The 23,471-nt window shown below is 35.1% G+C and overlaps 1 protein-coding gene across 1 annotated transcript in view; it reads left to right on the top strand.

Annotated features, from left to right (window-relative positions):
* LOC150099521 (small COPII coat GTPase SAR1B-like) overlaps positions 1-23,471 on the top strand; it is a 124,878-nt gene that overhangs the window by 53,750 nt on the left and 47,657 nt on the right. Inside the window, exons 3-4 of the mRNA XM_090404528.1 lie at positions 7,788-7,907; positions 22,940-23,005. Of these exons, the coding sequence (XP_090260654.1) occupies positions 7,788-7,907; positions 22,940-23,005 (186 nt within the window). The remainder of the gene's footprint in view (positions 1-7,787; positions 7,908-22,939; positions 23,006-23,471) is intronic.

Consider the following 23,471-nt stretch of genomic DNA (forward strand, 5'->3'; position numbering starts at 1 on the left):
TCGAACCTGCAGCCTTTTGGCTGGAGAGCAGATATGCTAACTACTTGGCCAACCACGCTGGATGTTTGCAAGATGTTGATATCAAGATTTTGTTACAGAAACACAAGACTTTGTTTCTGCCTACAGGAAGCATATAAAACCTACTGGTGACCCCACCTTAAGAAATTTCACTATTGTATACAACGACAACTGGAGGTGGTCTTGTACATGGTGGAGTAGCTATCCTAGTGAGCAGTCATACTCCTTTCCATAATGTCAACTTAATTTGCCTATCCGTGGAATTTCTATTCAATTTATTTACCGCTAGGTGCTGAGTTAAATCGATCTTGGTACAACTTTCTCTTGCAACTGCCTGAGACCATACTTGGTGACTTCAATGATCACAACACTTATGGAGTAGTGCCTTCAAAAATAGACTATGCCATATGATTGAATGAATCCTTGATAATAATGACCTCTCCTTTTTGAATAATAGAGTCAATGCTTCTGTATGCCTGTCCACTCATATTCTGCATTAAATCTTACAATTTGCTTCTGTGCCATTTTTCCAATGCACACGTGAGATGTCAAAGAGAACTTGTATGGAAACAATCATTTTCCAGTTATTTGCACGTCTTTTCAGGAACTATGGTCTCCTATATGGATATCCATGTGGAAAATTGACCAGGCTGACTGAAATACTTTTTCCCATCCTGTACAATTTAATGCTGTTATAGTCAGTCAAATACATATCAGTGAAACAGTAAACTATGCAATAGATTGTATTGTCCAGGTAGCAGCAGCTGCAAATCTTTCACCTGATAGCAGACAAACTAATAGTGAGTTAGATCACTTCAAAACAGTAGTAGTTCTTCATATTCAGAGGATTTGGCAAAGAAAGAACAAAAGCACAAAATAATAAAATAAAATAATTACAAACTACCATTATTAAAACTAGTTTCCCTCCTTTTCAAACAAATAGTTCACTCATTATCTGTATCTGAAGTACATATGATACACTGCCAGTGTAAACACTTATTATGGACAGTCTGGTAAATCAGCAGTGAAACAGAGAGAGAGTGAGAACACTACCAAAATCCAAAATAATATAACCAATATGGTTTAGTGAACCATTGCTCAACATCCCTGCATGCAATTAGATGGAGAAAAACTGTTACCCTAAAAAGACAGCTTGATATGTGACAGATTATTCTGAGAATCTGTCTGTGTTCTATAGAAAGCTGTTAACTTATAAAATAAAAATTTAAAAAAATCCAAAAATTTAGAATTTGACAATTCTACGTGAGCTGTTCAATAAGTAATAAGACTAATTTTACTGTGGCGAAACCACTCATCACAATATTAATTTCTGTGGAATAAAGAAATGTTGCTGTATGTATTAACAAAAGAGGTTGATAGATGGCGTATACGGGCTGATGTGCCAGAGTGTCACGTGACTAAACGCAAGTGCTCATCGCCGTGCCTACGAGGTGCGACCAGTCTTAGAAATGGAAGCATCCTTGGAACAGCGTTATGCGATTAAATTTTGTGTGCGTTTACAAAAATCATCATCGGACACTTTTAACATGATACGAAGCTTTCCACGATGAAACAATGTTGAGGGCAAGTGTTTTTCGCTGGCATAAAACTTTTGAGGAAGGAAGGCAAAATGTGGAAGATCTTGAACGTGAGGGAAGACCTTCAACGTCCATCACAGAGACAATGATCAGCACAGCAGCGATTATCATCAAGCAAGTCAAAAGGAAGCGTCCATTGCTGAAGAATGGCTTCTTATTGCACCACGATAATGCAAGGCCACATATTGCTGGTTGTGTAGTAGACATTTTGTAGAAGAACAACACAGATATCCTACCACATCCTCCATACAGTCCTGATCTCGCACCGTGCAATTTCTGGCTGTTTCCTCAGCTCAAGAAACCACTAAGAGGCCGCCATTTCGAAAGCAAAAAGCATGTGTAAAAGCTGCAGAGGCGGTTTTGAAAGAACTCTCAAAAAACACTCTCACATGTGTTTAAGAAGTGGACGCAACGTTGGGACAAATGCATCGCGTCTCACAGTAGTTACTTACTTCGAAAAAGACCATGTAAATGATGACGATTAAAGGTAATCTGTTTTCTGTATAAATATAGTCTTATTACTTATTGAACAGCCTACGTACATTTAAATTAACAAAAAAGAAGACAAGATGGGATAAAACAACAAAAACCTTTTGACATTGTAAAGCCGGTATAGTCAATATGAGGATGGTCTGAAAAGTTCTCCGCCTAACAATGAAAAAATGAATTTATAATTTCGAAATTATTTTTATTTTTCAACATAATCTTCTTTAAGACTAATACATTTATTTCAGTGATGCTCCAGCACCATTATCCCATCCCTGTAGTGGTTCTCAGTAAGATCTGCAAAATACTCCTCTGCAGCTGCCATCACCTCTTGATTCAAAGAAAAATGCTGATCAGTAAGGAAGAGTTTTAGTTTTGGGAAGAGACAGAAGTCAGAAGGAGCCAAATATGGGAAGAGGGGGGATGTTTTCCAACAATTCATAGTGCAGATCCCTTAATTTTCCCATTTGGCAATGGGAAAATTAAGGGATCTGCACAAAAAAAAAAAAGGGATCTGCACTATCCCTGCCCAAAAAGGGCAGGTGCATTGTCCTGATAAAAGATTATTTTTTTCTTCTGCAAACCGGGTCTTTTCTGGCAAATTTTTTCGTCTAGTCTGGTTAAAAGATCGGAATAATATTTATGAAGGAAAGTGGTATTAAACATGATATCAAAATTGGAGATGTTAATGTCAGCTCTTTGCTTTATGCGGGTGATGTTATACTTCTAAATAAATCTGCTACAAGTCTGCAAGATTCTCTGACTAAATTGAATAACTGTTGTAATAGATATGGTATGAAGGTCAGCAATAAAAAGACAATGAAAATAGGCAGAATCATTGAAAATGTCAACTGTGTTTTGAATGGAGAACCTGTGGAACGAGTAAAACATTTCAGCTACTTAGGCATGATTTTTAGTGAAGATGGTAAATTAAATATAGAAATAGACAACAGAATCAGCAAAGCTGGTATGGTGGGAAGTCAATTGAATAAATTTATATGGAATAAGAGAGAAATTAGTCAGAACACTAAATTAGCTGTATACAAGACAGTGTTCAAACCAGTTTTAACTTATGGATCTGAGAGCTGGGTCAGAAGTAAAACACTTGACCAAAGACTAGAGACTTGACGAAAAACTAGATATGAGCGTCCTGAGAAAGATTATAGGTGTGAACAGATGGCATCAATCAATATCATATTAAAAACAAGGATATTAGGAAAGAACTTGACATTGTCGGCATTCAGGAATACGTTAGCAGAGCTAATCTCAGGTAGTATGGTCACTTAAACAGAATGGGCGAAGAAAGATTAGAAAAACAAGTGTTCTCTGCCTGGTTGGCAGCAAAACGACCCAGAGGAAGACCAAGATATAGGTGGATTGATACGGTACAAAGTGCCTTAGACGATAGAAATATAAGATCTGATAATGTTGGAGTCTTGACAAGTAACAGACTGATTTGGAGGAAAATTGTAGATAGGTAGTTAGTAATGATGTCATTTTTCATGTACTACTATCATATCCTGTACACCCCTTGAGGGTACATGGCAGGAATTTGATGATGATGATGGTTATTGTTTTATCCTTTTCAAGATAAGTGATAAACAAAATGCCTTCAGCATCCCAAAACACCGATGCCATGACCTCCTGCTGAGTCTATTCCATCTCCTGCTGATGGAATAGACTTTGTGTTCTTTAGCACTGAACAACTGGCTTCTGTCCACTATTTTGACTGCTGTTTGGATTCAGGTGTATAATGGTAAATCCAAGTCTCATCCATAGTAATAAATTGATGCACAAAATCAGTTTTATTCTTGTTAAAATGCTCCAAGCACTGTCCAGAGATTTTGAGTGTGTTTTTGATCTGCTGTGTGCAAGCGCAGTACCCATCTTTCACAAAGCTTTTTCATTTGCAATTCTTCATCAAAATATATCCTACATGTTCTTTTGAAATGCCTATAGTCTCAGCAATTTCACGCACTTTGACTTGCCGGTCATCCAATACCATATCACGTACTTGATCAATGATTTCTGGTGTTACACATTTTGGACGTCCTTCACGTGGATCATCTTCAAGGCTGGTACATTCACATTTAAACTTGGCAGCATTTCTTAATTGTCGAAAACGAAGGAGAAGAGCAGCCATAAACTTTTATGAACTTCAAATGAATTTCTTTTTGTGTTAAATCTTCTTTTACAAAGAATTTTATAACCACACGATACACAATTTTATCCATTTCAAGAGATACAGACAACACTTTTGAGCTGTATAAAACAAACTACTTAATAGAATGACTTGCAATTTCACGTGGATGCTTATGACAGATAATATAAACTTAATATAATTAAGTTTATATTATTATTAATCTCCTATCCACAGTTTTCCTCCAAATTAGTTAATTACTTGTCAGCACTCTAATATTGTCTAATATTTCTTGCTTCCAAGACAACTCTGACTGAAACAATTCACCTAGACTTGGTCCTCTGAGTCTCTTTCCTGTCATCTTGGCATCAAACACCTGTTTTGTTAACTTTTCCTCACCCATTCTATTCAAGTGGCCATACCACTTTAGATTAGATCTGCTGACACATTCTTGAATGCTAACAATGTCAAGTTCATTTCTAATATCTTCATTTTTGATATGAGTCTGCCATTGATGTTATCTTTTTACTCTCCTAATTTTTCTCAGAATCCTCATATCTGTGGTTTCTAGTCTTTGTGACCCAACTTCCAGATCTATAACATAAAAATGGTTTAAATATTGTCTCGTATACTGCTAGTTTAGTGTTTTGGCTAATTTCTCTCTTATTCCATATAAATTTATTCAGCTGGCTACCCGCCATACCAGCTTTGTTTATTCTATTGTCTATTTCCAGATTTAACTTATCTTCACTAAAAACTGTGCCTAAATATCTGAAATATTTTACTTGTTCTATAGGCTCTCCATTCAGAATGCATTTGATGTTCCTGCCTATTTTCATATATATATATATATATATATATATATATATATATATATTATTGCCAATTTTCCATGGCAAATTTGTTATGGCTGTTATTCAATTTAGTTAGAGAATCCTGGAGACTTGCATTAGATGTGTTTAGGAGTACAAAATCATCTGCATAAATCAAAAATTAGGTTTTGATATCTCCAATTCTAATAGAAAGTGGCATTCTATCATGATGTGCATCCTTGTTTTACCCCTGATTTTACATCAGACCATCTTCCTGTATTTCCTTCAAGTTTCACTGCTGACTTAGATATAGACTATGAATTGCTCTGTATAATTCTCCATTTACCCATATTATTGTGGTGTTTTGATAAGCTTTTTTTTTTCCATGGCACTTTGTCATAAAGTGAAAATCTGATCTTGACAACCTCTATTCAGCCTGAACCCAACTTGTTCTTCTCTAATCCTTTCTTTTAGTGTTTCACGGTGATCAGCATTCATTTTAGAAATTATGGACTTTACAACCGTGCTATAAATACTTTTAATTTCCTGACGTTTCGATCTTCATATTAAGATCATCATCTGGAGTATATACAAGGGCAAGCTGCGTACCCACTGCAAAACTTTTATACCTATATACTTAAACATTTCTGGTCGAATATCATCTACTCCAGCTGCCTTTCTGCAATTCAATTTTTGATGGCTTTTTCTACCTCAATTGTTGATATATACTCCTCTTTGCATTTTTCTTGAAAATGTTTTGGTATGGTTCTGCCATTGCAGAACCATACCAGAACCTTGTTTTGTTTAACAGGCTTTCAAAGTAATTACTCCAGACATCTAGGATATCTTTGTTTAATTTTCATGTCACCTTTATCATCTTTGATTCCTCTTTCCTCCATTTCTAAGCGTCTTCAACAGCCTCCAGCACATTTTGCCATCTTCCGGATATTTATTTTCTATATTCTTACCAAAGTCTTTCCATGACTTTTGTTTAGCTACACGCAGCTGCCTTACATATTTCTCTGTATACTTTTATGGCATCTGCCAACTTATTTGCTATAACTTTTGATATGCTTTCTTCTTTTCCAAGACTGCTTCTTTAACTTCTTGTGTTCACCATGTTGTTCTCATTTTGCTATCCTTGCAGACAACTTTACCACATACCCCCCCCCCCTCCAGCTGAATCAGTAAATGTTTTCTTCAGAGTTGGCACCAAGATACCAAGGTTTAGTTAAGTTTTAAAAGAGGTATACCATGAGTAGACATATCGATACAAAATTAATAACGGAAAACTCGCGTACAAAGATTAATTAATAGTATAATTTAGGTTTAGTTCTTGTTTTCAAGTTGCTTCAAATTTTCTTCAGTAATTTTGTATAATTGAGTCTACAGTTTTCCTGTAAAAGCTGCTCATTTTTAATTATTTTTAAAACTTTTTTGCATACTGTTCTTTTCAGTGGAATATCCATTTTTATCCTGCTTTGCATTAAGTAATGGTCACTTCCAATTTCATATTCTCTGTACACTTTGTATCTTGAACAGCGTGAAGATATTGCTATCAACAATGGTGTAATCATTGAAGCTTTTCTTATTTCTTGTCTTCTTTCCACATGAACTTGTGCATCTCTTTAGAACTTGGTGTTAGTAATGACTAGTCCATGTTTTAAGCAGAAATCCAGCAAATACTTATTATTGTTATTAGCTTTGTTCTTTTCTCCATATTTTCCCAAAACATTCCTATATGCTTAGTGACAATGACAAAGAAAATGGAAAAAGTATCACATTTTCCATTTTCTTTGTCAGCTGCTTATTCTAATGACTCAAAAAAAAAAAAAAAAAAAATCCTCTGCTTCTTCTTTAGGAGAACTGTCTGTACCTTCTATGGGACCATAGGCACAAATAAGTTTCTTTGTCCATTTGCCCTTTTTGAAGGTAGCCCACATAATTCTGCTTGAAACTGCCTTCCAATCAAAAAATTTTATCTTCATATTTGGTGTTGAATGCTATCATCACTCCTTCCTTTTCTTGATCATCATTGCCTGAATTTAATACTCCTTATATATTGTTCCTGTCTTCCCAAACCCAACATCAGTTCTTCTAGATGTTGAGTTGGATCTTGTATAAAATATTACATTAAAATATTAAAATTTTTTACTTGTGTGTTGTTAATAGACCATGATTCTTTATTAACAAATAGTAAACAACACAAGTCTGAATGAGCATGTCAACATACAGTGAATGGACAAAGTGAATAAGAGCATTTGTTAGGTCTGTTGTAAAGTATACAAAAATGATCAAATTTTGTTTTTTTGGCCATCAGAATGAAACTCATTCTTTGTGTACAAAAAACTTGCGGATTTAATTATTAAGATGGAGTCTTTTTTTTTTTTTTTTTTTGCCATTCTTGCTCCTGAGAGGCTCTAAACCTATAGTACATTAGTAGGTTAAATGTTAGACTATCTAGGAATCCTTCTCTAGAGATTGTATTTTTCAAACTACTTTTGGCCCTCAATAAATAGGATGATGTCTCTTACTGAATGGTACAGGATGGTATAAAACTCCTGAATGATAAATTATTGCAATTTTACTTAGTAATGTATATTTCTTTTTCTTTCATATCACTTTATAATATTTTGGGATGCATAGTGTTTCTTAAATCTTGCTGTATCTATATCTAAGAGACTTCATTATTATTACTTATAATTAATATTATATTATTGCTGCATGTTCAAGGTTTATGGAAAAAAAGTGGTAAGCTGTTATTCCTTGGTCTTGATAATGCTGGTAAAACCACTCTATTGCACATGTTGAAGGACGATCGAATGGCTCAGCATGTCCCCACACTCCATCCCAGTAAGTAAACAAATTACTGTATTTTCCATTATTGTTATACTTAACATAATTTTTGGAATTCTAATTTGGGGTGTGCAATTAACAAGTGATTAACTTTTAAAACCTTTAATTTGTGATGAATGGCAAAGCTGCAGGATTTAATGTCTCCTCCCTGAGTTTCTCAAACATCTCGGCCAATGAGGTCAAACATGACTGGCTGCCCTGTTCTCAAAAATTATAACTGGAGAACTACCAAAGTATGGTGGGAAGCCAAAATAATTGCTGTGCCAGGGAAAGATCCAATAATGTCAAGAATCTATGATCTATTTTCTTGCTTTGCTCCACCTTTAAGCTCTTTGAAAGAATTCTCCTTAAAAGAATTTCGCCACTCATTGAAAGAGCACTCCTGATTGAACAAGCTGGCTTCAGGCTGGGAAGAAGTTGCTGTGACAAGATACTGGCCCTGACAACACAGATTGAAGCAGGCTTCCAGTAGAAACTTAAATCCAGAGTCACTTTCATTGACCTAACATCAACTTATGACACAGTCTGGATCAGGGGCCGCCTCCTTCTAAAACTAGGCAGGCAATATTATAAGGTGCAAAAAAAAAAAAACTTTCCAGTTCTTCAAATCCATTGGTGGAAAAAAGAGCAGGCCAAAAACTTCCTCCACAACGGTCTTCCACAGGGCTCTGTGTAAGTCCCTTACTCTTCGACATCTACATGTCCGACATATCAGCTCAAACAAATACATATGCTGATGACCAAGCGATCCTCTTCACCAGTCTACCTCCTTTGCCAACCTGAAAACAACCTTGAACACAGACCACTGGGTAGTGACCCTCCTGGAAGAGTACTTCAAGCAGTGGTACATGAAGCCAAATCCAACAAAAACAGTGTCCACAGTATTCCACCTAAATAATGCAGAGGCAAATCGACACCTCAGCCTCTTTTTCTATGGCAAGATGGTAGAACATGAGCCTCACTCGAAATACCTTCGAGTGAGTCTGGACAGAAGCCTACCCTATAAAAGGCACATCACCAACCTGTCCAACAAAATTAAAACGAGAAATAATATCATTTCAAAGGCTTGCTACAACCTGGGGTTGTGTAGCAGTAGTCCTCACATTCTCTGTAGCAGAATACTCTTCCCCCTGTCTGGGAAAGAAGTGTGCATATTAGTGGGGCACTGAGAAACATCCCTCTCCCCTGGCCACCTGTCCTATCCAACATTGCTCCACCAAATGTACAGAGAAGACAATCCTTAATTACAGAATTTAATAAAGTAACGAACAACACACTCCTGCCCCTGCACCAGACTCAAAAATCCACCTAATCTTCGCTTAAAATCAAGAAACCCTCTTGATTTTGGAAGATTGTTGGGCCAGTGTTCTCTGCACGACAACACCGGCCCAACAATCTTCCAAAAATGGCTGGTTGAAGATCCCTGTGCTCTGCAGCCTGGTTTTGCTCTTCCTAGGAAGATTTGGTCATCTAACAACAGGATCAGAACTAACCAGGACAGATGTGGCTACCTACTACACAAATGGAAACCGTCAAACCACCCTTATTGTGACTTCTGCCATAGCCTAGACCAGCGGTGGCGAACCTTTTTATGTGCACGTGCCAAAAATTTACAAATTGGTTGCTGACATGCCAGGCAGTTTTTGATAGGGGAAAAAGTAATAGAAAATTAATCTAACTTTATTTATTTATAATATTTATAAATAATTATTTATAATTTTGTAAATAATATTTTATTTTATTTATAATATTTATATATAAATTTATAATATTATTCAGTGTAAAACTGATTATTGTATTATTTAAATTAAGAGGATATTAAATCCCACATTATTTCATTGTTTCTTATTCGGCTTTGAAATAATGTGGGATTTAATATCCCCTTAATTTAAATAATGTTACATCGCCGAAGTGAAGCCTATTGGCTCTTTTATTTAAGTAATTTATGGGTGCACCTTTTTTGACAACTCGTATAGCACAGTACATAAGTTCTTTTTGCTATAATGTCAGTATTACCTGGTCTACCTACTCACTGATGAGACCTCAATAAAGGTTGAAACCGATCTGGGTAGTGACCCTCCACCATAATGTATAACATCATACATCTCCTAGGAGATGTGTTTTACATTATGGGTAATACTAAGAATAATGATCAGAACTTTACCCACCTTTGCAACGAGTTGCCCTAGTGTTGAACTACATACTTTAGCTTACGCTACAATCTGCCAAAACTTTTATAGTTTACTATATTCAGCATGAAACTCTTTGATTCCAATCTTTGAGGTTCTTATTCTGCTTTGAAATAATGTTGGATTTAATATCCCCTTAATTTAAATAATGTTACATCGCCGAAGTGAAGCCTATTGGCTCTTTTATTTAAGTGATTAATTTATTAAATTGATTTTAATGATGTTGGTTTGAAAAAAAATGGTAAGTTAGAATGTAAAATATTTATACATTGTAACTTACCTTAGTAGAAGTCAGCTGAGGAGGGGAAGCAGCAGAAGGATGTCAACTTGTCGATGAAACGCTTACCGTATTTACTCGAATATAACTTGTCCTCGAGTATAACTTGCACCCCTCATTTTACTTTATGAAAAAAGACATTAAAAAGTTTTGCATATATCTCACACACAAAAAATGTTTGAACATTGGAACTTTTTTCCCACTTGGTAGACTATAAATTATATATTTAGTTTAATCCTTTATCCAAGTGTAAGCAAACAAAGTTTGCACCTGAAGATACTTCACGTGCAAACTTTGTTTGCTTACACTTGGATAAAGGATTAAACTAAATATATAATTTAATGTTTGAACATGTTCACGTTGCGGCAATAACTTGCTATCGCAGTTAACAACATGCCCTCCCCAACAGCCATTATGCTGCAAGAAAAACAAGTAATTTTATTGCATTCTTGAATAAGGTGCAGAGCCATTTACAGTCTGTGTAATATATTTCTCAACAAATGGTGCAATTACAGACAGCTGGAATAAAAACGGTTCAACTAATTCCCCTCTCACAGAAACTATGCTGTATAGACTCAAGCAAAACCATATGTTGCATTAGAAACACAGTATCTAACTAAAAACTATTGTCCAATTTTTCAAATACATGAAATAAGTGTTTGTTTTATTGCATTTGAAATTCTCGATGTCTTTATGACAGATCACAAAGGTTAACTTCAAATAAAATTCTACCATGAATTGAAACATGCCATATAATACATGTGTGAGTTCGTCTGCCAGCTCAAATCAGCAGCAATAAAATTTTATGTGAGTTGAGCCCGCTGGTAATGAGAAGTTCCATTGGAACGACAAATGACACCCCTTTGTGAATGTGTTAAAACTAAGAAATATATAGTGAATGTTGTTATGACAGTTTCAGATGTTATAGAATTCGGTTGAAGAGAATTAGTATTTCAACACGACAGTAGTCGGTTGCCTTTGGGTCGCGCGATCTTTTGTTAATACCACCAATCATATGCACGTCTTCATAGCTTCTCTCTCGTGTAAAACAAAATTTAACTTGTACATATTGTAACAATTAAAAAAAAGGCTGAATAATTTATAAGCGTATAAAAGGATATCACCTGTAAATTGTTGACGTGCCAGCAAAATTCTTGGACGTGTGCCATAGGTTCGCCATTTATGGCCTAGACAGTCACTTATATTGTGAACAAGGTGCCAATTTCATGGTATCCTCCAAGACATCCATGAGGTGATGGATGAGGCCCTTGATTGGTTTTCTGGACTAGACATTAACTTATAGCTGCATTGTATTCTTTTTGCCATAAGAATAAATAAATAAATAACTTTGTGATAGGTTCACTTAAAGGTCAAAGCTTGATAACTAGATAAACAGATAACTTACCAGTCATTTGATTTAATGCACAATCTTTAACATCTTATGGTGCACTCCATTAGTTGCTGTCTACCTGGATATTGAATGAATGAATGAGGATGAGATAGCAGTTTGGGATTTAGCTGAAAAAATTAGCTAAATCCCAAACTGCTATCTCATATTTTGTATTATGTTAACAGAAATGACAGCATTTGTACCACAAGATTAAATGTCATGTCAGCTGGACCCTCATTCAGTTCAACAATCCCTCTCCTTGCAGTTTTATTTTAAGGAACCAGAGCAAACAGTGCAAAGTCAGCTACTGGATCAAACTCCAGCTTTTTATCTGAGGAATTTAAGATAGTCATCATCAACCATCAGTAGAACTAGTAGAAGAATTAAAGAAGTCCATGTTGACATAATCGGTGTCACTGAAACAAAGATAAATGAGATTCTTCTAAATAAGAAATACAGGATGTTTTATTTGGGCAGTAAGTATTTGGGGAAAAGAAAGGTGGCCATAAATTAACTTTCCCTCTGGGAGGTATCTGTAGCTAAAACTAATACATGGTATGAGGCCACATTTTATATCAAGACTTTTGAAAGCATGGGGAGGTGAATTCCTTGAAAAACAGATTTAGTACCAAAAATCACCAATAGGGGAATTTTGGGTGCTGGCAGAGCCGATAGCAGTCAGATATTTGCAGTAAATGCAGGTAAAAAGGATTATGCAAATTTTACTGTGCATACTTGACAGCAGCGCCACCAATTCCACTTAAAAAGGGATTTGGAACGTTCAGGCAGTTATTCGAATGACTGTCGGATTGTGCTCAATATGTGTCCTACCTTGCCTCAGCATGCTTTACTTGTTAAGTTGATTTACCTTAAACAGTGCAATGCTGTAGCGGCCCTTCGGGAATTTAGAAGGCTTCAGAACCTGCGTACAGGTCCTATGTCAGCTGTAGCACTGAGAGCTATGATTAAGAAGTTTGAGGAAACTGGATCACTAGGAGTTAGACCTGGCAGAGGACGGAAAGCAGTGCAAGAAGAGACAGTAACAGACTTTGCTACTGCAGTGTTCGATGACACAGGGACCGGTACTGGTCCAAGCACTCATGCCATAGCTCGCAAACTTGATATGGCTTATGGTACAGTCTGGAAAATCTTATGGGAAAATGCTTCGCTTCTATCCATATAAGTTCAGTCGTGTGCGAGCACTGACTACCGCAGATTATGATAAGCGCATGACCTTCGCGCTAACGTTTCTTGCCCAAATGGAGGTCGACAATGACTCGCCTTGGAGAATATTGTGGGGTGATGAGGCTCATTTTTATCTGAATGGGTCGGTCAACACTCACAACTGCAGAATTTGAGCATCTGAACATCCCCAAGCGATCCAGCAAGTATCACTGCATTCTCCAAAAGTAACTGTGTGGTGTGGCTTCACAGCTGATTTCATAATAGGACCATACTTTTTTGAGTGTATTACCCCTACAGGACCTGTAGGGGTAATACACTCAAAAAAGTATGGTCCTATTATGAAATCAGCTGTGAAGCCACACCGACCCATTCGCTGCACCGACCCACACCGACCCATCGATGAATGCTGGGAAATTTTGTCATTCCTGCATTGCAGCAAAGACTATGTTTGGACTCCATAATTTTTATGCAGGATGGAGCATGGCCACACATTGAACATTCAGTACAGCACCTTTCACACCAGCATTTCAGTAATGAGAGGGTTATCAGTCAGTTCTTTCTGACGGCATGGCCGCCTCGATACCCGGACATCACTCCATGTGACTTTTGGCTGTGTGGGGGTATTTGAAATCTGTTGTGTATGTTGGTGGCTTTTCCAACTTGCATATTTTGAAATAGAACATAAAACAGGCTGTTATGAACATCAAATCCGACTCCTTACGCTCAGCAGTAGAGCATGTCGCACACTGGATGCAATTTGTTTTACACAAGAAAGGTCAGCACGTTGAAAATCATGTATGTGGTCTATGGCAGCGCTTCCCAAACTGTGGGCCGTGGCCCCCTTTGGGGATTTAGGTTTTGTTGAGGGGGGAGCATGAAATAATGAAAACAAATTTAAAATGTTTTGAGACTAAGTAGATTTTTTTTTTATTTTAAAAGAAACTTATATTTAACTTTTATTATTTATTATTTCTTTTTTGTTATTTTTTATATTTTAATGGAAAAATTCACACATTGTGTTGGTTCACAAACTTTGCTTCCTGCGTATTTCGGCGCTTAATGAATATTAGTAAATATTGCTTATTCATATGTTTCATTTCAAAACAGTGGTTAATTGTATTTACTTCGAATGCTCTCCAGGAAAGCTCCAAATCTTCCTGTCCCTTTCATCACGTTCGTAATCAGGGACTGTTAATATTGACTTTATATACATATCAAAACTTGTTTTATATTATCACTGTCATCCGAGCTAGTTTTCTGTTACCAATAAAAGTTTCGCATATATTTCACACATGAAAAAAAGCTCAAACAAGTTCATGTGGGGGAGATAGTAACTCGTTTGCAGTGGTAAACAACAGGCTGTCCCTAACAGCCACTATACTGCAGAGGCAATAAAAACAAGTTCTTTTATTATGCCAGTGAATAAGGTATGAGCAGTCTGTGTAATATATTTCTCAACAAATAGTGCAATTAGAGACAACTGGGATAAAAACACACTAATTAATGAATCACATGTCCCCTCATACAGAAACTATGCTGTATAGACTGAAACAAAACCATATGTTGCATGGGCAAACACAGTATCTAACTAAAAACTATTGTTATTAATTAGATGTGTGCGAGTTCGATTTCCCAAGGCAGCAGTAAAATTCAACCGAAAGTGTTAAAATTCATAAAAGTGTTAAAACTAAGTAATATATATATATATATATATATATATATATATATATAATGAATGTTATGGCAGTTTCACATATGGAATTCGGTTGAAGAGAGTTAGCATTTCAACTCAATTGTCAGCTATGCTTTTATCTTTCTGTTGCGTGATTTTTTGTTAATACCGCACGAATCATATGCATTTCTTAATGACCTGTCGTTGCTGTCTGTTTCGCGTAAGGCTTAATTACCGTAAAGGGAGAAAAGTCACAAAAGAGAAAAATGTTCCTGGTCCGTGGATTCCCTTATTCAGGTAATATTCACTACTTTCATGTTGTTAGTCTGTGGTGTGCCAGTATCGGTAAGTGGTGCTATTATTTGATCTATTCTATGTTAAAAAATTTAACCCTGAGATGGATAAGTGGCTGATAAAAAAAAAATTAAAAAAAACCCACGAACAATCAGAAGAAGCAGAAACACTCAAAAAAAAAAAAAAAAAAAAGGTATTTCATAGTTTACCAGAACAGCCCGCATCGTCTTCAGAACCAAACGGTAAGAGGCAAAAAATGTAATATATGCATTTGATTTGTGCAATATTCGCTGTGTATGTTTTGTATTGAATATAAATACAATAAATATTATAATAATATATCTCTCTATTACGATTTTTTTTCGAGGGGGGCCGTGAAATATTTTAATTTTTGCAAAGGGGGCATCCAGAAGTTTGGGAAGCATTGGTCTAGGGGACCCTGATTCTGATGAATAAAACATTATTTCATGTGAGTTCAATCACTACATTAATTTCTGTGTCTCTTGCAAGTTGTTGTTTTAGTTTAATTATTATTATTATTCTTATTATCATTGTAATGTGCCACATATCCAGCTGGAATGAGTGATGCGGCTGTCGTTTACACCGTCAAAATGTTATTATTCCATTTTATCTGCCTTTAATGTAATTATCCTCTTGTTTTCAGCTCCACCAGTGCCAAAATTTCCCCTATTGGTGACTTTTGGTACTAAATCTTTTTTTTTTTTTTGCCGAAATCATCTCCCCGTGCCTTCAAAAGTGTCAATATAAAATTTAGTCTCATTCCATTTATTGGTTTTAGCTACAGATGCCGCCAAAGAGGGAAAGTTATTTTATGGCCACCCTGTATATAAATTAAAGATTACAAGAAATTATATTCTTGGTTTCATCCTTTGTCCAAGTATAAGCAAACAAAGTTTGCATGTCCAATAACTTCATGACTGGACTACTTCTATGTAGAGGCTAATGACTTCACATCAATTTTGCCTTAATATTTCATAATGCAATGCACATATCCTTACAGACATGTATAATGAAGGCATTATAGGAAGGGCCACTACCCAGACTGGTTTTTATTGAGTTGTCATCAGTGAGAGCTAGACCAAGAAGTGATACCAAGGTTGAGGTAATGCTGAAGTCATATTTCCATAATCAAGTAGTCAAAAGGTATCACATCTTATTACTAAAATACTCTGGATTAGAGAGTTTCACTTGGTTATACTATAAATTAAAGATTCCAAGAAATTATATTCTTGGTTTCATCCTTTATCCAAGTGTAAACAAACAGCTTACGTATGAAGTAACTTCATTACTGGGCTACTTGTATATAGAGACTAATGACTTCACAGCAGTTGCGTTAGTATCCCATAATGCAAAAGTATAGTATTCAACACTAAACACAAAATAATCTTGAATGGCAGGCAGTAATGAGTGGTTGAACAAGCATCAAAATAGGAAAATGACGGCCGAGCTTCATCTAATTACGCAAGACTCCAGCATTTTTCGTCAGAGAACCAGGGTGAACAGCAATATGTCAGCAACTGGAACCAATTCCAGCTCATTATCACTAGGTAAATATGGTAGGCAAATATCAGAAGGGGAAATTGAATAGTGAGACTTATTTGTTCCTATGGTCCCATAGAAGGTTCTCTAAAAAAAGTGTGGATATTTTTTAAGGCATTAGAGAAGGCAGTTGACACAAAGAAAAAGGGAAAGTTGGTCTTTAAATCTTTAAAGATTTAAAGAGCAGAATAGGAAATAATTACCAGATATATATAGAAATGTTTTTGGAAAACTTGGAGAAAAGAGCAAAGCTAATAATAGTTGAGTACCCGCTGGATTTCTTTTCAGGACATGAATTAGTTATTACTACCATCATATTCCAACATAAAAATGTGCACAAATTCACATGGAGAAGATGTAAGAAATATGAAAAGTCTCATTGTTGAAAGCATTTTTCTCACTGGTTCAAGACAAGATTATACACAAGATTTGAAATTGAAAGTAATCACCATTTAGTTTTGAACAGGATAAAACTGATTATCATACTGAAAAGAGAAGTGTGTACAAGAAAGTTTTAAAAAGAATCGGAATTGAGCAGCTTTCAGAGGTGAACATGAAAACTCAAATACACAAATAGTATCCAAGAAAAAATAAGCGTTTGAAAACAAGAAGCTAAACTTGGAGACGATTCAAAGGCAAATCCTAAATTAAAAATTGATCCAACCAGAGAAGCATACGGTAAGGTTGTATGTTAGGATCAAAAAATCAGCAATCCTTGGTGGACTCAGGAAGTTAGAGGCAGTAAAGAAAAAGAGAGCATATTGAAAGTTCTGGACAAGTAAGTCAGCTTATCTCTGAGAGAATAATAAAATATAAGAAAATGAAGCACTATGTAAAACTATCTAAACAAAAGTCACTAGAAAACTGATAGGAATACTGAAAATAACTATCAGAAAGGTAGCAAAATATTCTGTAGGCTATTGAGAAAGCTTAGAAATGGAGAAAACGAATCAAAGATGATAAAGGTGACATGAAAGCTGAAGATCAAGATGTTCTAGATGTCTGGAGTAATTACTTTGGAAGCTTGCTAAATGAAACACAGTTGATAGAAAACAGTAATCAGGGATGTAGTTGGGAATACATATCAATACTTGAAGTAGACATGCCATGAAATAACTGAGAGATAGCCTTTGAGGAATGCAGAGAACCAACTGGGGCTTCTGACCTAATATCCAGTCCTCACCTCTGTAGTGCAACCTGTTAGTAGGTATCTACTGGAATACCTACAATTTTGGATTTAGTTGGCCTAATTGTTTTCTTATTGGCTTAAATCAAAACAGAATGATGGTACAACATGATCAAATTTCATGACGGCTGGAGCTTCATCTAATTACACAAGACTCCAGCATTTTTCGTCAGAGAACCAGGGTGAACAGCAATATGTCAGCAACTGGAACCAATTCTATGCTTCACACCTAAAATGTGTGAAGGCAACTGGAATAGATATTTGATCAGAAATGCTCAAATATGGAGATATAAAAGTTTTGCATTGCATAATTCAGGTTTGCTTAGAGGGGAATATTTCAAATGATTAGAGCAGAGCTGTCAGCAGTATTCATCTCTAAAAAGGGAAATAAAACAGTATGAGAACTACAGAGCAATCTCGCTATTGAATTATCCTGATTGCAAGCATGCTTGAGAAAAGGATAAGGAAAATTGTGGAAGAAAAACTTTGAGAACATTCTGGGTTCAGTTCAAATAGAGGGATTATGATAAAATTTTCATTTTAACACAAAGAGTTGAGAAATCATGGAAATATAATAATCTATTTAAGTTTTGTAGTCTGGAAAAAAAGCATATGACAAGGTGCTAAAAGAAAACCTGTTCATAACACTAAAATTATATGGGGTAAATGGGACCTTATATTGAGCAGTTCATAGTCTATATGTAATTTATCAGTTCCAGAATTGAAGGAGGTAGGAATATGGTTTGATGTTAAATCAGGTGTGACAAGGGTGCACATTATCTCCACTGTTATTCATCATCTATATGAATCAAGTTATGAAGGAATTGGTATCAAACCTGATGTCAAAATTGGAGACGTTAATGTAAAGCTTTTTGCTTCATGCAGATGATGATATATTCCTAAGTAAATCCAATACAACTCTGCAGAATTCTCTCACTATGCTAAATAACTGAATAGCTGAGATAAATTTGGTATGAAAATCATTATTATTCAGGCCTCCATGGAGTCAAAAGACTCATTGCAAGAGGTCCTTCCTAGGAAACACAAGTGTGTCAAGACTCGTCGTGATTGACAATAAAAAAGACAGTCTATGAAAATAGGCAGAAACCTTTTGCCACAGGCATGTTATAATTTTTATATACTTTTTTGTTATTTTAAAACATCCTCTCATTCACTGTCAAGTTATTTGATTATGGGTGGCTGCCAGTAAATATATTAAAGCAGTTTTATTTCCAGAGAGCTGCAAATAAAACTTATGGATCTGAAATCCTTAATTTGAAATGCTACGGCATTCTCTTTTGAAGAATTGCTGAAACAGTTTCAATTTTATTTGTTTCAATAATGAAATACCACAAGTTGGCATATTGAAAAGAATTATAACACTGAAGGAAAACTTGTAAAAAACTATTAGTGTAGTATTTTCACCTAAGTATCATAGGCATCTTCAATATAAGATCACAGAATGGCAATTAAACCTTAACAGCCATTTCTAAAAAGTGCAACCTAAGTAGCTAATGTAAAATAACTATAAAAGGTCAGTAATTTCCTAACTTATTTAAATACATATATATATATATATATATATATATACACACACACACACACACATACACTAGTGGGGTCCCCCCCCCCCCGAGTTCTGGACTGGTAGGCCGGTTCTCCTTGAATTCTGATGACTCGAATTTTGAAAACTCGAAAGGGGGTTCCCCCTCCCCTGGATCCTGCACCACCCGAGTTCCGGACTGGTGGGCCTGTTCTCCTTGAATTCTGATGACTTGAATTTTGAAGACTCAACACTCAGGCTAGCCCCTGAGTTTCAAAACATTTCAAATAACTTGACAAAAAACGTGACACAAAAACATTACAAAAAAAGGCTTATTTTATATTATAGAGTAGATATATAGACAATATAAAGTTAGTACTGTATATTGTCTATATATAATTTATATTAGCTATATAAATTAGCCAATCTTTCCTGTCTCCCACAAAGGGAATAGACGTAGACCATTGGATCTGTTCAAGTTAAGATAGTGAAGTAAAGTTTCATGTGTTTCTTTATAAAGCCTTTCTATGAGAGAATGACTTTTATGAAGAACTCTTGCCTTGTTCTAATGAATTCTATGCTTAATGTTGATAGCATGCCCTGAAAGTCAGTCCAGACTGTTCAGGCTCATGGTATTTAATATAAGGCATGTTCTAGCTGAAAAAAAGCAGATCTTCCTGTTTGTCCAAAATAAGATAACCCACAAGAGCAAGGAATCTGGTAAACTGCTTGGATAATTGAGAGGTTGAAGCTTGTCCTTAGAAGCAAGAAAGATGGAGATTTTTCTGATGGGGCAAAAGGCAACAAAAATAGTCAGTGGTTTTAAAACTTTCTTTCTGGAGGAATTTTCCTCCAGTGTTATATTTCTTTTTGATTGCAATTTTAGTTGCCAGTCCCCCCCCCCCCCCCCAGAAGTCATAATGAAAGCCAGTCATCTTGACTTTCTTCCCTTCTTTTATCTTCTTTAAGGTTAAGAACTTTATTTTTCTTTTATGGTAATTAAAAACAACTTGCTGTACTTTACATACCCCCTCCCTCCAATAGTGGTACTATCAGCATTGTTGTAACATAACTGATAACTTTTAAAAGTACTTTCCTTTGATATTACGGACTTCATAAATATTAATTTTTGAGTTCCAAAAATCTCACTTCTCTCTCTCAGCAATATTGTAGGGTTCTTTTCACTCCATACATGCTCAGCATAACACTTCCCATTTTAGTAATGAAGTGAGAAAAATGAGCTGCAGTTATGTATTATAGTTAGTGCTTTCCTTGAAAATTGTAAATCTGACATACTTCAAGTGTGCAAGAAAATATGTAAATTTTTCATTGCTAAACAAGTACATTTTTCATGTCATTTATGCATTTAAATTAAATTACAGTTATCATTTCCAATAAATACATTTATAGTCAAATCAGTGCATTCATTTTGTTCAATGTTAACCTAATACATATATACAATACAGTACACGACATATGCAGTAGACAATCTATTCTTTAAAGAAAATTAATTGTACTTTTCTTACAATATAATTTCATTAACAAAATGAACCTGTGATTATAAACAAATTAAAATTGGCACAATGTAATTAAATACTGTAGTTCATCTATGCATCTTATTCTTCCAATACCTTAATGTCTTGAGTAGGTTAAGGTATTGGAAGTAATTGGAAGACTTATACCTTAACCTCTTAATTAGGTTAAAGTATAAGTACGCAATTGTAATATAGTATTGTCCTAGGCTAAGTTTCAGTCACAACATGAATTAGCTTTGTGTAATTGAATGCTTGAAAATTTTACATAATGCAGATTCTTTTTTAATACTGTCATTTAAAAAATAATATTATCTTGCAAAGGCAAGTCAAAGGCAGATCACATGACTGAATACATTGTGAACAGGAACATTGAAAATATCAGCTATGTTCTGAATGCAGAATAAAAATATTTCAGCTAGTTGGGCACAATTTTTAGAGAAGATACAAATTAAATATTAAAATAGACAACAATAAACAAATGCTGGTATGATTGTTGGAATAAGAGAGAAATTAGTCAATATTATACTGTTTCCAAGACAGTTTTCAAACCAATTTTTATTTAAGGATCTGAGAACTGGTTAGAAATAAAATACTTGATCAAAGACTGGAGGTTACAAATGTGAGAGTCCTTATTAAGATTAAGGGAACAGATGACATCAGTAGCAGAATCATATTAGAAACGAGGATGATATCCTCATTTCTAATAGGAAGAAACTTGACATTGTTAACATTGAGAATGTGTGACCAGAGCAAATTAAGATGATAGGACAACTTAAACAGAATGGGAGAGGCAAGTTTAACAAAACAGGTGTGTTATGCCGAGATGGCAGGAAAAGAATTCAAGTAGATCAAATCTTAGGTGGATGGGTTGATGTAGTCAGAAGTGCCTTGGAAGACAGAAATATAAGGTTTGACAATACTGGGGTGCTGAACAAGTGATAGACAAATATGAAGATTAGTAATAATGTAAACTTAATCATTTACTGCCATCATAGTATCTTGTGCTTCTTCCCTAAAGGGTACCAAGAATTCAATGATGAAGAGTTGGTGATATGTGCTAATCTTAATGAATTAACTTTTATTCTTTTCAAAACTTTCAGTTTTAACTGGTGAAAAAAGTATTGTATGGTGACAGATTGCTGTGATCCAGTATCTACTACTGTCATCGTGTTGTTTTACTCTTAGCAGATTTGACCAGAATATGGTATATTACAAATGCACGAGATCCTCTATGCTCCAGCCATGAAAATGAAGAGGATAGATATTTTAACAGTGCTGTTCATTTTTGGAAGGAAGGGATATGGCATTGTTGTAGCCAGTAGTTTTATATCAGTCATTGATTTTTTTTTTCTTTTCTAGGTATTTACAATACTGATGCAAATGGTATTTTTATAGCTATGTTTTTGGCCTACTATTGTTTATACCCTTAAGGATGTTTTTTCTTGTGTATATATATCGATTCTACGCAAGTTTGCAAAAATTATAGCACCTCAGTGCCATGCTATGTGGGTAAGCATTTAAGAAGAAAGAAGGCATTTATTAATACATTTCTCGAAAAAGTGGAAGTTGCATTCCTGTGGAAAAAAATGGTGAATAATGTTGCTGCTGAGATAGATGGAATTGCAAGAGGATACAGCTGTTGTTCCTATACAAGTTCTAATAGTTCTCTTTGACAGAAAACATACTCATTTTTGAAGCTGTTTGTTTTGTGTTTGTACCAGGAAAGGATAGAGGACTGGGACAACTAAAGAAGAGAGAGAGAGATCTAAACTTCTGTAGTGATCTGAGCATTATCAGAGGTATAATGAAGCAAAGTGAGTTCTTTCTTGCTAGAAATGACTGTGTTTTGGTTGGATTGAAGTTGACAGGATTATCATCACCCACTGGAGAATGGTAAGGTGGTCAGTGATTGGGGCATGAATTGTGGAAGTTGTAATAGCAAAATTCTTATTGTCATCTTTGGTAAGCAAATTGCCCTAACTTTTATGTTAGTCTTGATGATGCCTAACTTTTGGGAAGAATGTTGATAGGAACAAATATAGCAATTTGTACTGTCGCTTTACAGTGTCAATTTTTGGAAAGCTGACAGCCACTCTCTGGGTTTGTTTTAATCTTAAAGATTAAAATCTTATTCTTGTGAGGCCGCACACGTTCACTGTGTGCATGATATATGGTTCATTTTTTTTTTTTTTTTCCAGCATCTGAAGAATTATCCATAGGTAATATGAGGTTTACAACATTTGATCTTGGAGGACATCATCAAGGTTTGCAAATTTTATGTTAACAATTAAAAATATTAAAATTATTTTATTATTAGTTGCATTCTTTTTGTTTTAATATTATAAAATATCAGGGAATTTATTTGTATTAGGTTTGGTTTCAGTGCTTATTCTTGCTTTTTGATACTGGCTGATGAGGTATCTGGAATTTTTTTCTCAAAGTAATCTTAATTACTGGATTTCCATTACTTTGGAAAGTATCGAAGAAAGAGTGATATGATAATCCCAAATATAAAGGAATTGTCACTCTAAAATGCTCTACAGCTATCCCTCGATTAACGTGGTTAATTAATCCCTCGATGTTACCGCGTATATAAATCGCGCTAATCAAATCTAATAATATAATCATGATAAAAATTGCAATTCGTCCATGATTGATTACTGTATTAATAATTCGTTTTATGAAAACAAAAAGATTACCAAAACAAGCCTTAAAGTACGAGCCATTTAG

Source organism: Typopeltis vanoorti, chromosome 14 (assembly GCF_054136105.1).
Source record: "Typopeltis vanoorti isolate ZY-2024b chromosome 14, IOZ_Tvanoo_1.0, whole genome shotgun sequence".
Classification (NCBI taxonomy): Eukaryota; Metazoa; Arthropoda; class Arachnida; order Uropygi; family Thelyphonidae; genus Typopeltis; species Typopeltis vanoorti.